The 19,263-nt window shown below is 41.3% G+C and overlaps 1 protein-coding gene across 7 annotated transcripts in view; it reads right to left on the bottom strand.

The window, feature by feature from the left end:
• Window positions 1-19,263, bottom strand: part of Fam184a (family with sequence similarity 184 member A) — a 126,235-nt gene that overhangs the window by 9,257 nt on the left and 97,715 nt on the right. For 4 of the 7 annotated variants that reach the window (XM_057762568.1, XM_057762570.1, XM_057762569.1 and 1 more), the window contains 3 exons: window positions 14,946-15,099; window positions 6,380-6,507; window positions 4,862-5,046 (listed from right to left, as the gene is read on the bottom strand). In XM_057762568.1, the coding sequence (XP_057618551.1) occupies window positions 4,862-5,046; window positions 6,380-6,507; window positions 14,946-15,099 (467 nt within the window). Of the gene's footprint in view, window positions 1-4,273; window positions 4,421-4,861; window positions 5,047-6,379; window positions 6,508-14,945; window positions 15,100-19,263 lie in introns of all 7 variants that reach the window. The other 3 variants (XM_057762564.1, XM_057762567.1, XM_057762565.1) reach the window with 1 other exon arrangement.

Below are 19,263 nucleotides of genomic sequence, written 5' to 3'. Positions count from 1 at the left end.
TAAAACTAGATAATAATGAAGACAAAGTATTGACAGCAAGCAAGCTATAAGTATAGATAGGAAAGCATTAAAGGAGAGAACAAGAAACTATTATGAACCAGTTATAACTTACAAATGCACAAGAAGCTCATCCAACATTCTAACAGGAAGGAACTCAGTACCATCGATATCCACTTCCAGGCAACACTAGTCAATGTTTCCCTCCCGCAGCCATCTGGGCAGCTCAGGAGACCAACAGTGCGAAAAGGCTGAGCGCAAAGGATGACTAAGAAGCAGGAGATTTGGGAGGTGGGGGGGGTCTAAGTTTGATTTTGTTTATTTTTGTTTTGTTTTGTTTTCTGGGTTTTTGTCTGTTTGTTTTAAAGTTTTTTGGCTTTCTTCCATCCTTCCTTTCTTTCTTTGACACAGGGCCTCTGTTTATGTCTTGGATTTGATGTAAACTCAGAGACGGCCTACTTTGGTCCCCCCAAGTGCAAGTATTACAGACATGTACTACTATGCCAGCCGGGCTCTAACCCTTCCCACCACAAGGAGTCTGTTGGTCTCATAGTTCTTAAGTGGCCTTTATGAAATATGTTTCTGACCCGAATGCATAAAAGTCAGGTCTCTGAACATTGATTGGTATGGCAGGTAGAATCCAATTTTATTTTCATTGTGTTTTCAGATTACCATTAAAAAGCAATACAAAGACTGATTGTAGAAAGGAGAAGCAGAACACATGAGAATGCTAACTAGAGTCACTACAAGACTCTAGCCAAGCATATCTCTCAGTGTGTGTGTGTCTGGGTGTGTGTGTATAAAAACATGTGTTTGACTCAGAGTATCGAGGTCAATTTTCCATAGCTCATGAACAATACAGTCCTGTATTAAATGTACAAAGACGTTTTCCAAGTTACAACTACCTCCAGTTGATTTATAAGACCCAACTGACAAGAAAATCAATGACTAGAGACTGTAGAGCTGAACAATACCATTACCAGGAACACATGCAGCCCAGAAATTACATTTTATGAATTGTGTTACATATAAAAGTAACAGGACTGAAGCATTTCGCAGTTGAACTTTCCCGATAATTTCTGCGATTTTCTTTTGTGTTAACAAGACCACAGCTACTTCCAGACATTCTCAAAGCTTATGAAAATTAAACAAAGAACCAAATAACTTTAAAATCATTGGAGTTTTGGAGTTTAAGGACTCAAATAAGCAATTCTGGCATGGCAGAGCATATCCTTATAGTTTGACATTACTGGCCTATCTAACATGCATGTGCAGAATTGACAGTTCTCACAGAGAAACGATCTTTTTGTTTCAGTAGAATGACGGGCTAACTTAAAGTAAACCTAAACAATCAAATCTCTGGGCAGGTGTGACAGTCTACATCTGCAATCCCAACCCTTGGGAGACAGTCACAGGGAAAGCAAGAGTTCAAGGCCCTTCAAAGACTACATGAAATCCTGTTTCAAAAAACAAACCAACAAATAACAAACCCACAAAACTAAAATGATAAACCCTAACCATTTTTTTATACAATAAACAGTTCTGAACCCCAAAGTACTAGCACAGTTTTTAATTTATCTTAAATGTTCTTTACCTATGGAAGATGTCATTTAGGTAAAATTGAGTAGCTTATCCTTATCATTTGATGTTATGTTTTATCTCCCTTTGGGGGTCTTGGAAATTAAAGCACTGTCTTGTGCAGGCTAAGTAAACATTCTACCACTGAGCTATGTCCTAGCCCCTGCTTGTTTTTAAACAAATGAAACTCAATACATTTTAGAATTAGATGCAAAGTTCTTGAGAGGATGATAGTCAAGACAATCAAATTTTCATGAAACTGTAAGACTACCAAGCACAATTTCTAAAAGCCATTTCAAAGACAGAGATTCTCACACTATTTCTATGCTCCTTTATATGTGTTCTATGTTCTCCCTAAGTTCAAAAGGAGTTGTAGCAGAAGCGAGAAGAGACACTCCAGCTGCTCCGGAGTTGCCTCAGCACCATACTTTGGCCTGTAGGCTGAAGCGTGGATCTTTACAGTACCCTACCCCCATCCTTCTTCTAATAATTCACTGGGGTTTTCTGAATCTGAAGCATCAGAGCCGAGGTGCAGGTGTTCCAAACGCAATCGGGTAACCCTTGCAATAGGCTGTGAGCAGTTCGCATTACCCCGAGCCCCCATCTGTAAACTGGAAAGGACTCCCCCACTTATCAGCTTTCTAAATCTTAAAAGCTCAGCAGATGGACAGCCTTCATGTAAGGACATGACCAGAAGCATCCAGTACTACTTTCCAGTATGCTAGCTTCTAGTCCACTGATTGTTATTTGCATTTCCATAATTATGGTGAATTAGAATTTAAGTTCTCAGTCACACTGACTATAGTTCAAGTGTTGCATAACCACTCATGGCTAATGCCTACTACACTGGGAAGAGCCAGTACAGAACATTTGTTATCAGGGAAAAATCTGAGGGACAGTGTAAGTCAAAAATAAGTGTACATGATTTGACTTTAATTAAACAAGTGATTAGCTAAAGCTAAAGGACAATTACACAATGTTGGCAGGTAAAAACAGAGAAGTGTAGTTGGTTAGTGTGGAGCCAAGGCAAAGTAGAAAAATGAATGCCTGTTTTAAAAAAATAAGGCAAAACATTTTATTTATTAATAATACTAATTCTTCAACTATTAAAAGATTAAAATATAGAGATATTAATGTTTGCTGTCTATTAAAATTTCTTAAGGAGCAAAACCACAGAAAAGAATAATGTCCAGACAGACACATCCTTTCCTTTTTGTAAATTACTATTTCTAAGGCGATGTCAGGACACACAGACAAACACAGACTGTTCTTTGAGTGTGCTCTTTGAGGATGTGAAGAGGGCCAGCAGGATATCAGTGTCTGCGCAGTATACACAAAGGTCAGGAAGTGTGAGAGCCATGTCACTGAGGCTCATCTTATCTGATTTCTACCAAACGTGTTACATGTATGTCCTGCTGCACTGCACACATGTGAGGACATGATGGCTGAAAAAAGAGCAAAGAACACATCACTGACTTTCTGGAAATAATGACGCTCTTCTCCATTTTATGGGTAACGCCACTGAGTGGGAACCCTCCTGAAATTTACCCAGGACAAATTCACCACATGGCGAAGAGGGCCAATGAGCGTATCAGAAAGAGCATGTCATCCCAGAGGCCGCTCCAGGAACACCAGCAGCTGGGGCCTGGTTCTACATGACTGTGTCTACGTGTTTCTACACCTGTGCCTCTACTGGCTGAGTACTGGCTGAGACTGAGAGGTGACAGGGATAGAAGAGGTGGAGAGGGTATCTATATTTGAGGTAGGTAAGTGAGGATAACACAAATGCAGAAGCAAACAAAGCTAAGAGTCCGACCCTCTGGGCAGTGGTGACTTAATGTCATTTTACTGAAGTATCTGGATAACTGGAAAAAGGACTATCAGTGAATGAGTCATTAGCTGCAGCTAGAGTAGATTAAGTCTAAGATAACCTAAAGGAGACCGGGGCTTAGGTGAGAGAGACAGACTGGATTCAAAGTGAGAGACGGACTGGATTCTGCCGCAGTTTGTAAGGATCCTGAAAAGACAGGGGCTATTAATCTTCTTAATGAACGTTAGGAAATACATACAAATCTTGACTTGAATAATGGGCTTACTGAACTTGAGCAATAGCTTTATTTGTAATGATTTTACTTTATAGATTTCTTGAATTAAAAAAAAAAACATTTAGATGCTAACTGTAGAGATTCAAGCAGTACCCTAGGATAGGAAAGGAAGTCTCAGCTCTTTTGCTTCCCTGGGAACTACCAATGTTCTTGCTAACTGGAATCACCATGTTCAAAGTTTATGTTTGCTTTGAAGGATATTTTGCCTTTTGTGAAATATGCATTGCTAACTGAAGCCTGGCCTTATAAGATTTCTATTGCTCACAATGTACTGAAGACTTGACATTATATTACGAAGACACTTTGAGACGTCATCATGGAAGTGATGTATGATGGGGGCCACTCTTAAGATATGTATGATTTTAGCAGGCCTGTGGCAATAGCAGCAAATGAAGCAAAATCATTCAATGGCCTTATCCTAATTAAAGAACATAATATCACACTGATACTGCTTACATCTCTAATACAGTACTTAAGTCTTCCTCACTGAGTATCATTGCTTTATTAGATTTGAACAGTGAAGCTGAGCTTAAACACAGTGCTCCTCGGTTTATTATCCACACATGAATTTTCTTTAATGCAATATGACTTACGACACTTGTAAAGCTGCATTTATTTCCTTGAGTAGCTCATTAGTCTTATTAAAATCTGCCCGCATGATATTTTTCTCTCTGAGGTGGTCTGCTGTCATGACATCCAGCTCTTTCTCAAGTCTCTTGTTTAAATCTTGTTCATGCAACCTGTTTGATTTATTTTCAGTTAAGAAAATGTTATTCTGAAGTCAAGTTTTCAAAATTTCTACGTTCTACCAGATTTGAAATGCCCCCCTTTTTGGTATAATATTTGGAAAATTATTGTAAACAGGTTAAATTAAGCTATATAGTTTGCTGTAATTGTCTGGTTAATGTTAAATTTTGTCTCCTTTAATGCTTTTCTCTAATAAAAATTTAAAAAAATCTTTAATTACGGTCATTTCCCAAAACTAATGAATAATAAATACATCATCAAAATGCAGACATTGTATTTTCCAGATGATCTCATCCCCACCACATAGGAAAAAGTGGTTTTCACTATTACTGGAAGGGCAGACTAGTCACAAAACTAGGGGCATATGCTTTGCGAGTCTCAAACAATATTCTAGTCAACAAGGCATCTACCTTCCACTGTGGTTACTGGCATACCTCATCTGTTGGTTGGATTCACTTCGGATTCTGAGAATTTCTTTCCCCTTATGCTCCAGTTCTTTCGTTAGGGTACTAATGTTTTCATGGAGGTGCTGGACCTCCTTGTCTAAGTCTGAGATGTGGTGCTCTCGGTGCCGTAGCTCCTCTTGTAGGTCACTTATTCTACACATGTGCTCCTTACTCTGCAAAAAACAAGGAATGCTATAATGTTTTCTACAGATGTGTTTTCTGTGTATGAGGGAGAGAAAAGGACAATTTTAAATACAATTTTAAATACTAAGTATAATCATTCTGACAAGGCTTCAAAAACAAACTGCTTAAAATGAGAAAACCTTGAGGCCCTTTCTCTTCCATATAGCTAAGAAGAACTTACATGAACATAGTTGCAATATCTGGAGCGCAAGGGACTCAAAAAGTGGTGAAAGCTTAGCTTGCTCATTTTAGAATGAGGAAATCACTATTTATGAGATCATTTGTCTCAAAGATAATTGATGACCAACAGCAGAGTCAAGAGTAGAACCTGGGTCTCTCAGTAAGTTGTATAGCTCTTGTAGTAAACGGCTGGTACCACAGTTCTTTACTCTCAAAAGGATTTCCATCTAGGAAGCCCCAGACCCAACACACACATTCCATTCTTCAGAAAGGTGGACTTTGCCTGCTTTCACTGCTGTCCTAACAGTTATCAACCTAGAAAGGATTTTCCTACAAGTCAATGTTTCTATAAGATCCATAAAGTAGACATTTACTGTAGACATAGTCGAAGAGTAACTTCCCTCTATGGTTACAAAGTGCCTCAATTAAAAGATCGTAGCAAAGAAGAGCAAGTCCAAGCTGACCACTTAACATGGTTACCAAGGATGTAAACCTTGTAAGTGTAATAAGTTAACAGCAGCGTTCTCTGCAGTACCTACTGCTGCTTCCTTCCATGCATACACATCGTCACAATCACAGATTATCAAATTAAAAAAAAAACATACTGGACAAAAGAGCAAAGTCTAAAAAGTATAAGCAGTAGTGGCTAATGAATACTTTGGAAGTATCAGTTATCTTTCTTTTTAAGATCTACTCCTCCTATATAGTTGAGTCATGCAATGTAACTGTTTCAGTTAAATTACAATACATAAAATTCAAAATGAAGTTTTGGTCATACTGGACAAACCTGGGTTATGTGGCTACCAACTACCCCAGTGGACCTCCCAGACACAGAACAGTATATTGTCATGGCTCGTCCTAGCAAATAGAGCTGTCCTTACCATTTATATTTTGTTTATATTTTATTGTTTATTTTCCTAAGATGTAAACAAATTGCAAAATATTCAGTCAAAAGGTCGTAAAATAAAATGCAATTGTATAACTGACATACAAAAGTAAGGTTGCTCCTCTCTGTGAAAAAGGAAACTCTTGATCATGTTGATAATAACTGGCGCAATTAGCAGTTATTTCAAAGGCCCCCTCCTAGCGGGAGGGTTTGGGGGGTCCAGATTTAAGGGATCGGCAGGACGTGCTCACGCTTACCTGCCTTCGGCTGATGTCTATGCTTCGCTCTAGCTCCATTTTAGCTGCTGCCAGTTCTTGATGGTGATTATGTCGTAGCAAATCAATTGAAGCTGCATGTTGATGGTTCAGTTCAGATCGTAAGGAAGCTGGCATACAAAGGGGAAGGGTTAGAAAATTCCAAAATGTTACTAATACCTTAAGAAAAAAATATAAAAGATCCAAAATATCACTTTTAAAATCAGGACATTCGCTAAATGTGCATAAAATAGATTATCATATGTGGATTTGAAATCTACTTAGCTTTGATGAGGATATTAGAAATGTCAAGAACTTAAATGACAAAGGTGTTTGTTTTGTGTGTGAACTCAGTTTGAACATAAGGTGGCAGTGGAGATGAAATGTTTGCTGTTTTATATTATTAAGACAATAAAGATTTTTAGAATTGTTCAATGACAAATGATTAAGAGGCAATATCTCCTCCCAGTAGGAAATATTTTACAATATCCCTAGAGTGTAGAAAATACTGGCTGATAAACACTCCTAATGATCTGGAGGTCAGTCATCACATTCACTAGAGTTTGGAATTGAGTTTCCGTTTTAATTTTTTTTTTTTTTTTTTTTTTTGAGACAGGGTCTCATGTAGCCAAAACTGATTGGAACTCACTATGCAATTGGGGTCTTAAAATATTGATTCTCCTACATGTATCTCCCATGTACTGGGACTACAGGCATGTATTATACCTAGTCCTGGAATTAATTATTTCATATAGCACACAACATTTATTGAATGACGACAGTATCCTAAGGGAGAGTAAAATTTGACACTGTCTTTATAACATCATAAGCCAGAGGTGAAGAAGACATTACTCCAGGGAACTGTCATATCACAAGCTACTTTTAAGTATAATGAAAACTCAATAGTGAATCTACCCCACTTTCTGAGAGTCAGATTGGGGATCAGTCACAGAGACTTGTTAGGGTGACTTGGTCTGCAATATAGCAGGGTGGAATTGGGGCTCCTGTGTAGAGAAAGAGGTCATTTCATCACGAAGGCAGAACATGCAAAAGGAGGCAGAATCTGACTGTCAATTCTGTACAGGAGGGTGCACAGAGGTATGAAAGAAAATGGAACCTACACGGATCTTACTTTAAACTATAGGCCCTCAAACTGTGATGCGAGTGGCTGTGTTTGTCACCGAACTTAGAGCTTTCCCATGGTATTTCCTTGGGTACGAATGTCTCAGGAACATTTTTAAATGTTATATGGAGATGTAAATGAGAAAAATGCAAAGTATGGCTTTTAAAGCTAAAACATGAAATCTAGTTGAAGAGATGCTGCCCTTGCTTGTAGTTGGCCAACTTAAGACACTCTTGAGACCTTCATGGAGAACTTCAGTTCAGCTTCTCCTGGTGCTAAGGGCTTTAGTAGAAGAACTTGCCCGACACTGTCATGAAGAACCTTGGGAGGATCTAAAGTGGAATGTCTCGTGTGAGGTGTGAGCATTTCCAAGTTTCCTCTGATAGCAAACTGGAAAATGAACTGTGAGAAGGCAAGTCAGGAGGAAGGTTATGACAACAATCTATTAAAATAATGATATAAGGGGCTGGAGAGACGGCTCAGGGGTTAGGAAAACTTGGTCTTGCAGAGTACCCAGGTTTGATGCCCAGCACCCTCATGGCTGCTCACAGTTGTCTGTAACTATGGTTCCAGGAGATCAACATCCTTTTCTGACCTCTGAAGGCACCAAGCATGTATGTGATGCACAGACATATATGCAAGCAAAACATTCACACACATAAAATAGAATAAATAAATCTGAAAAGAGAGATAACTCATCTGGCCTTGAAGTTAGTATGACAGGCAGACTAAGGGAGAGGAACATTCATTAAGATGATTTAAGAACTGGCAGGCAAAATGTAGCGGCGAAAGAGAAAAAAATGTCATTCCCACTTTCCCAGTTTTGACAACTGAAAAAAAGTGATAGAATAAATCAGGGTGAGAAGTACAGGGATGGATAAGTACAGGGAAATGATAAGATCATATTTTAAAGTCTATTTAAAAACCATCTTCTCAACATGTAGCAATAAATAACAACTTAATGTACAAAACCAAGAGAAACACCCATTTGAAGTCCCTAACACACGGGTAATAGATGAAGCCATGGAAGTAGATCAAAAAGAAGTGCTACACACACACACACACACACACACACACACACACACACAGAGAGGAAGAATTGAATTATCAGAGAAAAGCAGTAGTTAACGGATACACACGGAGATAGGTCAGGTCTGGCAAATGAGAATAAAGGCTACAAATTGGAAAGTCAATACTTTCTGATATGTTGCGATGTGGAAACTAAGTGAAGAAAGACCTAAGAAGGCCAAAGTGGCCAGATGTACACACAAAGAAAATAAGATGAGAATGAGTCAGTGACTAAAGCTCAAAAGTTGATGGTGACTTTGGGGAGATTATGTTCATGGGAGTGATAGAGTTAACAGACCTGAAGGATCCTGACGAAGAACTAGTATCAAGAGTATATAAGTAAAATACTTAGAACTCAACAGTAATGAGGAAGAATTTAACCAAAAAGGAAGACACGAAATTGATGAGAACATGAATAATATTCAACATCTCTATCAACTAGAGTAATGTAAAGTAAAACTATGAAATATATGACATACAGTCACAACATCAAATGTTGGTGAGGTGCGAGGGAAGTGGGTCATTCATACAATGCTCATGGATTGCACAATGGCAGAGGCATTCTGATGAATGTTCTGGCTGGGCCTTCAAAAACTCAATAAATACGTAACTACCACATGACCTAGAAACTTTTCTCTTAGTTTTTATTCCAGACAACCAAAACCTTGAATTTACACAAACAACACACACATGAATATATGTAATGGCAAACTGAAACCCAGATCACCTTCAGTGACTGAAGGACAGACAGGAATATGGTGACACAGTGACTATGGCTAGGATGAAAAGGCACAAGCTAGAGATGCCCACAACAACATGGGTGACACTGGAGAATTATAGTGGGTGGGGGGAGGCAATTTCAAAAGAAACACTGTAGATTCCACATACAGAAATGATGGCATTCACAAACTGCCAATGCAGTAGAAATCTAGAACATCCCGAGGTTTGCCAGGAATCCCACAGGAAAGACAGGGAAGAAGGTGTGTTCTCCAAAGGACATAAAAGTCCTGCATCTTAACAGTGTCCCTACAAATATTCTAGCTGTAACACTGTAATACACTTTTATAGGATGCTATCATTGGGAAATGGGAAAAGACCCGAGGGAATCTTTTTGTACCATCTCCTCTATATATGACAGGGAAGCTCCACCCGTGAAATCTCAAGGACATGGTCCTGTAAACAAGACCTGGGCAATGACAACACCAGTTGACATGGCACGGTGGATGGGAGCTCTCATAAGGTCCTCCCCTAGATGGGAACTAAAGGTTCTTATCTAGCTGCAGATGGGGGACATCAGCGGGAGAACCCACTGATAGATTGCTCAATGCCAAGTCATCTGCCCTAAATAGTTGTATATGTAAGCAGCGACAGTAGGCCTTGGCCTCAGCAGGCTGCACTTATATAGGTATATACATATATGGAATAATAATTAAGGAAGAAAAAGTCATGAATTTAGGAGGGAGCAAGCGACATGGAAGGAAATGAAGGAGAATGGTATAATGATGTAAATACTTATATGAAATTCTCACAAAAATCTTAAAAATTAAATCTTAAAAAAGTATGCAAAAGCTCGCCTAGCATCCTGCAACCTCGGTGGAACTTTGAAACACAGCTTGCAACAATACAGAGAGGACCAAGAAGTGAGTGACCAGCCACCAGGTGGGACATCCACTCTCTAGGACCTCCATAGTGGGGCAAAATCCCGGGTCTCTCCCCCAACTGCCTAGGCCTCTCTAGCCAGTCAGCAGGAGAGTTTCCTGCAGGTAGGCTGCCCCAATACCCACCACAGCCACAGGACCCTGCAAGCTACAAGCCCTATCCTGCCCCCAAACTCACCTATCATCCTGCAACCTCAGTGGAACTCCAAAACACAGCTTGCTACAATACTGAGAGGACCAAAAGGTGAGTGGCCAGCCATGTGCAGCCATGTGGCGGGACATGCCACTGTCTAGGCCCTGCACAGGGTGGCAAAACCCGGGCCCCTCCCCCACCTACTTCAGATTACCTAGCCAGCCTGCAGGAAAGTTTTCTGCTGAGAGGACCAAGAGAGGAACTCTAAAGCACAAGTTGTGACTGCACAGAGTGGACCAAAAGAAGAAATGAGGAGAGCAGACCAAGAGATCAGGCTAAGAAAGACCTCAGTGGCTCTCTGAGACACAGACTTCACAGTACAGAGCAGACCAAGAACAATACTCAAAATCTCAGAGATACACTACAAGGATTGGACCAAGACACAAAAATACTGCCGCCATCAATTGAAGGAAGAGATGGGTAGGCGCCAATGCAAGAATTCATCTAACAACCTAAACAGCAACATGGTAACACCACTACCCAGTGGTCACACAACAGGAAAACTTGATCATGATAACCTGGAAAAAGAAGAATTGGAAGAAAACTATTTTGCAGATAACTTTATGAAGATTATGGAGACCTTTAAAGAGGAAATGAAAAATTCCCTTAAAGAAATAGAGGAAAAAATAAACAAAAAAATTGGAAGAAATTAATAAATCCCTCAAAGATACCCAAGAAAACCAAGAAAAAAACAAATGAAGCAAACAGGTCAAGATGTAAAGACTGAAATAGAGGCAATAAAGAAAACACAAACTGAGGGAATTCTGGATATGGAAAATCTGGGCAAACGAACAGGAACTACAGAGGCAAGTATAACCAACAGAATATAAGAGATGGAAGAGAGAATCTGAGAATCTCAGGTGTTGAAGATACTATAGAGGAAATCAATTCATTGGTCAAAAAAAACCATTAAATGCAACAAATTGTTTTTTGATTGTTTTTTTTTTTTTTTTTTTTTTTTTTTTTTGAGACAGGGTTTCTCTGTAGCTTTGGAGCCTGTCTTGGAACTAACTCCTGTAGCCCAGGCTGGCTTCAAACTCATAGAGATCCGCCTGCCTCTGCCTCCCAGGTGCTGGGATTAAAGGTACACACTACCACCGCCTGGCTAAATCCAACAAATTCTTAACACAAAACACACAGGAAATCTGGGACACCATGAAAACGCCAAACCAAACAATAATAGGGATAGAGGAAGGACAAGAACTCCAGCTCAAAGGCACAGAAACAATAATCAACAAAATCATAAAAGAGACCACTTCCAACCTAAAGAAGGATATCCCTATGTAGGTACAAGAAGCTTACAGAACACCAAGTAAACTGGATAAAACAAAAAAGAAAACAAAACAAAAATGTCCCCTTGCCACATAATAATCAAAACGCAAAACATAAAGAATAAGGAAAGAATATTAAGAGCTGCAAAGGAAAAAGATCAAGTAACATATAAAGGTAGAACTATCAGAATTACACTCAACTTCTCAGTGGAAACCATAAAAGCCAGAAGGTCTTGCTTTATACCTATTTTATTGTATGCAATTTTTCTATGTTAAAGTTAAAAACTTTCCTTTTTATTTAAACAGAAAAGTGGAGGTGATGTGGGATGCCCCTCTGTATGCTGTGAATATCATTGGTGAATTAAGTAACTACCTTGGCCTGTTGATAGGGTAGAATGGAGGTAGGCAGGGAAAACTAAACTGAATGCTGAGAGAAAGGAGGTGAAGTCAGAGAGAAGCCATGGAGCCACTGGAGAGAGATGCTGGGAACTTTACCCTGTAAGTCATGGCCATGTGGTGATATACAGATTAATAGAAATGGGTTAAATTAATATAAGAGTTAGCCAATAGAAGCTAGAGCTAATGGGCCAAGCACTGATTTAATTAAAACAGTTTCTGTGTGATTATTTTGGGTCTAAGCTAGCCGAGCGACTGGGAACCAATAAGCAACCTCCTTCCAACAGATGTGTAGCAAGGGAAACACTCCTCCATTGCTGGTGGGAATGCAAACTTGTATAACCACTTTGGAAATCAGTATGGCAGTTTCTCAGAAAATTGGGAATCAACCTACTTCAGGATCCAACAATACCACTCTTGGGCATATACTCAAAAGATGCTCAATCATACTTCAAAGATATATGTTCAACTATGTTCATAGCAGCATTATTTTTAATAGCCAGAACCTGGAAACAACTAGATGCCCCTCAACTGAAATGCATAAAGAAAATGTGGCACATTTACACATTAGAGTACTACTCAGCAGTAAAAAAACAATGACATCTTAAATTTTGCATGCAAATGGATGGAATTAGAAAACACCATCCTGAGTGAGGTAACCCAGACCCAAAAAGATGAATATGGTATGTACTCACTCATAAGTGAGTAATAGCTATAAACAAAGGGTATTGAGCCTATAGTTCATGATCCTAATGAAGCTAAGTAACAAGATGAACCCTAAGGAAAACACATATAGATCCACCTAGAAAGTCAAAATAGACAAGATCACCTGACAAAATTAAGAACGTAGGGGTGGATGAGAAAGGGGGGAGAGAAGGGGAGAGGTGAGGAGAACCTGAGGGAATGGAATAGTTGAGACAGAGAAAGAACAGAGATGAGAGCAAGGAAAGAGATATCTTGATTGAGGGAGCCATTATGGGGTTAGCAAGAAACCTGGCTCTAGAGAAATTCCCAGGAATCCACAAGGATGACCCCAGCTAAGACCCTAAGCAACAGAGGAGAGGGGGCCCAAACTGGTCTTGTCCTGTAGTCAGACTGATGAATATCTTAGATATCACCATAGAACCTTCTTCCAGCAACTGATCGAAACAGAGGCAGAGATCCACATTAGAGCACTGAACTGACCTCCCAAATTCCAGTTGAAGAGTGGGAGGAATGAGAATATGAGCAAAGAGGTCAAGACCATGATGGGTACACCCACTGAAACAGTCTACAGTCTACCTGAGCTAATGGAAGCTCACCAACACCAGACAGACTAGGAAGGAACAAGCATAGGACCAAACTATTCCCTCTGAATGTGGTTGACAGTTGCATGGCCAGGGTAGACTGAGGGGCCACTGGCAGTGGCACCAGGATTTATCCCTACTGCTTGTGCTGGCTTTTTGGAAACCTATTCTTTTTGGATGGACATCTTGCTCAGCCTAGATATAGTAGGGAGGGCCTTAGACCTTCCCCAAAACAATGTGCCTTCCCCTCTCTGAGGAGTAGTTGGGGGTGGGATGCGGGGGATATGTGGAGGGAATGGGAGAAGGGAAGATAGTGGGAACTTGGATTGGTAAGTATAATGAAAAAACATAGTTTGTTTTCTTTTTAAAAAAATAAAAATAAAATTTAAAAAGGTATGCAAATCTACAGTTTTCTTAAAAAGAAAACTTTTTTAGAGGTTCCCCAAATCTCTTTTCAACACAATGGTATTTAAATCACATTTCAGTGGGCCTGACAAGAATATTTCTAACACCTGGCTCTTTCAACTTCGCATCACACAGCTGCGGACATGGCCTCCCTTGTGGGCCATCATTCTAAAGGCCACTTCTGATCTTAACTCTCAGCCCCGTGCAGAGACAGACAGCAGCGTTCATTTTTAATGAAACCACACACTGCAGTCTTTAACGCACAGCGTGACATTCCACAAATCTTGGATAAAAGTTCACCATTGCTCTGACTTTCATGTGAGGTGTCACAGGGCTTCTCAAGGAGAAATATGAGAACTGTAACAGCATGGCCTAGGACATCAGCACCAGTCCAATGGCTGACGGACAGGACACGTGGCCCCCCTCTGAGATCCAGAGAGCCACTCACAGCCTGCTAGTCCCTCTTTGTTCCCAAGTCCCGCCTGGAAAGAGTATACACTGGAGTACGCCAAGCACACAGGAAGAAATACCAGGAGAATTATTTAGGAATTGAATCAAACAGAAGGAAAATGAGATGGCAGAAATGAGTTATCTAATAACATCAAAAAGCCATAAGCAAATTTTTAAATACACATCTAATTTTTTTCTTCAAAACTTCTATCTCATTTTACAAAGAACCACCTCATAGGGAAGATCCCACATGGAAGAGATTTCAATAAAAGGCTGGGTTATTTTTCTTTCTTACCAAAACCAAATCCTGAAGTAGAAACACATGCCTGTAAGGTCCAAGCCATGAGCCATGTGTGGGGGTGCACACGTGAGTACGTGAGTGGATCTGTGTGTGGCTGCATGTGTGAGGGTAGATGTGGGTGCATGCACGGGTGTATGTGGGGGTGAATAGGGGCTACTGGCGAGTGACCTATTTCTGGGATCCCAAAGTGTCCTGCTTCCACTTAGCTCCACGAAGACAGACAAATCACTTAGGAACACTGCTTTCTCAGAGGGCAGAGGAAGCTGACGTCATTCTAGTCTACTTTCCTTGCCTCTTCACAGGGAAGCATCATCTTGATGTTCCAAAATTTAAATACACAGCTTGATGCTTCCTGCTGAGGCTTACAATGGAAGACTGTACCACTCGTACGACAAGATTATGATCCTTCCCACAATACCAAGCATCGCTTTTCCTTCGTCTTCTAATTCGAAGCGGAGCGTCTGAAGCTCCTGCTCCATCTCCATGCGGAAGCCCTCCATGGACTCTCGGTGCGCGTCTTTCAGTGACTGCAGCTCTGCAGAGTGTTTCTGCTGTAAGTGATTCTCCAGAGCCTAGACAGGAGAAGCAGACCAGTTCTTATGCTGGAATACAGAACAAAACAGAAAACAGCTCGGGAGCCCAGTATTTAAGCAGGCTAAGCTGTTTTAGTTCATTTTCATGAAAATAAGATACAAAGTAACTATAACCAGAAAACAAATTCATTGGGTCAAGTTGGCAGAACACAATCATGAAACCAGTTTGGCTCAACATACTTCGCTGAATCTGGAAATACAGACCTTTAGCTTCAGGCAGTTTTCCGATGAAATCATTTTCTAAAGTTGCTAAGGATACAAATTACTGAAAATTAAGGAAAAAAAATCCCATGCATCCAGAAAGGAGAGGAGGGGGTTATCATTAAGTGAGAACACAAAGCCCGCGCCTCGCTAGGGTTGCCTAAGCACCAGGAGGGCATTTAGGCAGCCTCACTCTAATGAAATCTCTTATAGCTATTTTCTATAAAGTATTTGTGTGATGCAATTCTCTGAGGGTTAAGTAGCTTGAAGTGTTTTTTGTTTATTCCTGAGATGTCTCTATATGCTAATGGGTTGATCACCTGCTCCCTGGCTGGTGGAGTTTTTTTTGGAGCAGCTGAGTGGATCCGTTAGGAAGCAGGTCTACCTGGAAGCAGAAACTCACTACCGACAAGACTTCAGGATATTGTAGCTCAGGCCCGGGGATGGCTTTCACTCTGCTTCCTGGACTGTGGTGATGGGCGGAGCTCTCCTCACTGCAACCTGAAACTGTGCCAAAGTAAGTTTTCTCCCTTGGGTTTTCCTGCACTGTGCAGCCCTTCCCTCTGGGCATGGTATGGCCAGGCTCTTGAAGTCAGAGCAGTTGGGCTATCCTGCAGGCGACTCTCAGAGCTGAGGCTGCAAGCATTCTCTCATGGAAGGGAGAAGAGCTTTCCGGGCCTACAGGATCCTTTCCTGATGGTTAAAGACTGCTGGGAGCGAGGATGTGGGGCATTTTGCTTTGGTGGTATGTGTCCCTTCTAAGTGATCCCAATTTACTGCATTGGTTCATCAAGCAGACTTGCTGCTTTGGTCTGCTGTTGGTGTCCTTCCTGGAGTGAGGAGACATTTGTTCATGTGTTCTCAAGGAAAAGCTAACACAACATTCTGACAGGAATTCTGTCACCGTGACATAAAAGCACCTATTACAGGTTGCACATGACACGCTGCTTCAAAGGCTGTGTGGACACAGCAGTCTACATGTGGTTGAGAGAAAAGACACCACCCTAGGTCCTAGGGTGCGAGACAAACTGACTGTGACAGAATTTTTGTTGCTTTTGTTTTACCGTATTTTCTAAAATGAATATTTATGAGAGGCTGTGCCCTTAACTAGGGCTACATTTCTTTAACAGAAAAGTGGTGTTTTATAATTTAGTATTTGGTTGGTTATCACAATATGAAAAACACTTTCCAGAAACGAAGCACGAGTGTCTCCAATATTGGTAAAATAAAGGTTGTCTCACTGGGGCAGAACCTACAGCGAGGTAGTTTGACTGCTGAATAACAATACAGAAACATTTCAAGTTCTGATTTTTTCTGAAGATCTACATTAAATGATTTTAAAAATCCAAATGTGTAGATTTCACTACTGGTAAGAGTTCATGTGTTACTTCAATTCATAAGGAACAGTCAATGAGTCAATTAAGTTAGTAACGCTGCCCAGCCTTTCTTGACTCTTGCTTTTGTTTGAGGACTAGTGTTCATGTAGCCGAGTCTGAACACAAACATTCTAGTAGTTAAAGAAGACCCTGCTCCTCCTGCCTCTACCTCTTGGGTGCAGGCATTCGAGGAATGTGGCACCATGCCCAGCCTACTGTGTCTAAATCTTAACCAAAGGAACTTCCTTGGTTTTCTGGACATGATTTATAGATTACAGGTCACTATATAAGAAAGGCTTTCTTTTTTTTTTTTGAAGCATAATTTTTTTTAAAGTTACTTATTTTGTATATAATGAAAATATGTTATATATATCAAGGATTCTAAGGTTAACAGTTGTCAACACAAAAAAGGTTTTAAAGGCTATCATCATTGTTGAATTCAACCTTAATTTATTTGTACCATTTCTTAAACCAGTGCCTGTACCCAAATAAAAAATTAATGAACAGCCTTTATCTGTATGTAATCTGTATTGTGGTGAAAATGATAGTATGGCTGACTCTTCTATAAAATCTTTGTTATACTAAGGTCATTGGAAGGAGATGAAAAATACATCTCTAAGAAGTGAACTAAAGAAAATTAATCACATTCAAATAGTGTCACATTAATGGTTTACTACTGAGCCATGGGTGCTGTGGAAGTGGTACTGGCACAGACGTGATGACTTAAACTTGGATCTCTGGTACCCACACAAAAAGTCAGGGATAGTAGTGTGTATCTGGACCCCAGGATGGCAGGGCATAGAGACAGATGGATTCTGGGTGCTCATTGGCCAGCCAGTCTATCTGGATCGATAAGCTCTAAGTATTGAAAGACTCAATCTAAGAAAAAAAAATGTGTGTGGGGAAACCCAGGAAGACAGCTGACACTGACCCCTGCTTCACACGCGAATGCACACACTCATATGAGCACATACAGACACATGCCCCAGTACCTGGAAAAATGAAGCAAAGCGATAGATACCTGGAGATGCTAGCAGAGAATATAATAACATAGGGGCTAGGGGGATGGTTCTGTGAGGAAAACTTCTGCTGTGCAAGCACAAGAACCTAGGTTTGTTTGTTTGTTAGTGCATGTGCTTGTATATAAGCATGTATGTGATTGGACTATACACGACGTCTGTGTGTGTGTGTGTGTGTGTGTGTGTGTGTGTGTTGGGGGTGATGAGAAGACAACTTAGGGTGCTGGTCCTTGTTACCTGTCTTGTTTTAAGCAGTTTCGTCTTGTTTTGTCACACAGAGCAGACTAACCCGCTGGCCCCTGAGCTTCGGGGTTTGTCCTTCTGTAAGATCTCCCCACCACGAGAACACTGGGATTATAGATGCAAACAAACTTGTGCATGACTGTACATGACTTCTGAGGATCTGAACTCTGGTCCTCGTAGAGGAACAGCAAATATTCTACCTACTGAGCCATGTCCCCAGCCCTGGATCTGAATTCAGATCCCTAACATCCATGTAAAAAAGACAGGCAGGGCAGTGCAGAGCTGCAATCGCAGCCCTGGGTGTCAGTGCACAGCTGTAATCCCAGCCCTGGGTGTCAGTGCACAGCTGTAATCCCAGCCCTGGGTGTCAGTGCACAGCTGTAATCCCAGCCCTGGCTGTCAGTGCACAGCTGTAATCCCAGCCCTGGGTGTCAGCGCACAGATGTAATCCCAGCCCTGGGTGTCAGCGCACAGATGTAATCCCAGTCCTGGCTGTCAGTGCACAGCTGTAATCCCAGCCCTGGGTGTCAGTGCACAGCTGCGATCCCAGCCCTGGGTGTCAGTGCACAGCTGTAATCCCAGCCCTGGGTGTCAGTGCACAGCTGTAATCCCAGCCCTGGGGGCTGCAGAGATGGCTCAGAGGTTAAGAGCATTGCCTGCTCTTCCAAAGGTCCTGAGTTCAATTCCCAGCAACCACATGGTGGCTCACAACCATCTGTAATGGGGTTTGGTGCCCTCTTCTGGCCTGAAGACATAAACACAGACAGAATATTGTATACATAATAAATAAATAAATATTTAAAAAAAAAAATCCCAGCCCTGGCTGTCAGTGCACAGCTGTAATCCCAGCCCTGGGTGTCAGCGCACAGATGTAATCCCAGCCCTGGGTGTCAGCGCACAGATGTAATCCCAGTCCTGGCTGTCAGTGCACAGCTGTAATCCCAGCCCTGGGTGTCAGTGCACAGCTGCGATCCCAGCCCTGGGTGTCAGTGCACAGCTGTAATCCCAGCCCTGGGTGTCAGTGCACAGCTGCGATCCCAGCCCTGGGTGTCAGTGCACAGCTGTAATCCCAGTCCTGGGTGTCAGTGCACAGCTGTAATCCCAGCCCTGGGTGTCAGTGCACAGCTGCGATCCCAGCCCTGGGTGTCAGTGCAGAGCTGTAATCCCAGCCCTGGGTGTCAGTGCACAGATGTAATCTCAGCCCTGGGTGTCAGTGCACAGCTGTAATCCCAGCCCTGGGTGTCAGTGCACAGCTGCGATCCCAGCCCTGGGTGTCAGTGCACAGCTGCAATCCCAGCCCTGGG

The sequence above is a fragment of the Chionomys nivalis genome, chromosome 2 (assembly GCF_950005125.1).
Source record: "Chionomys nivalis chromosome 2, mChiNiv1.1, whole genome shotgun sequence".
NCBI lineage: Eukaryota > Metazoa > Chordata > Mammalia > Rodentia > Cricetidae > Chionomys > Chionomys nivalis.
This window is presented reverse-complemented; position numbering and strand designations above follow the sequence as displayed.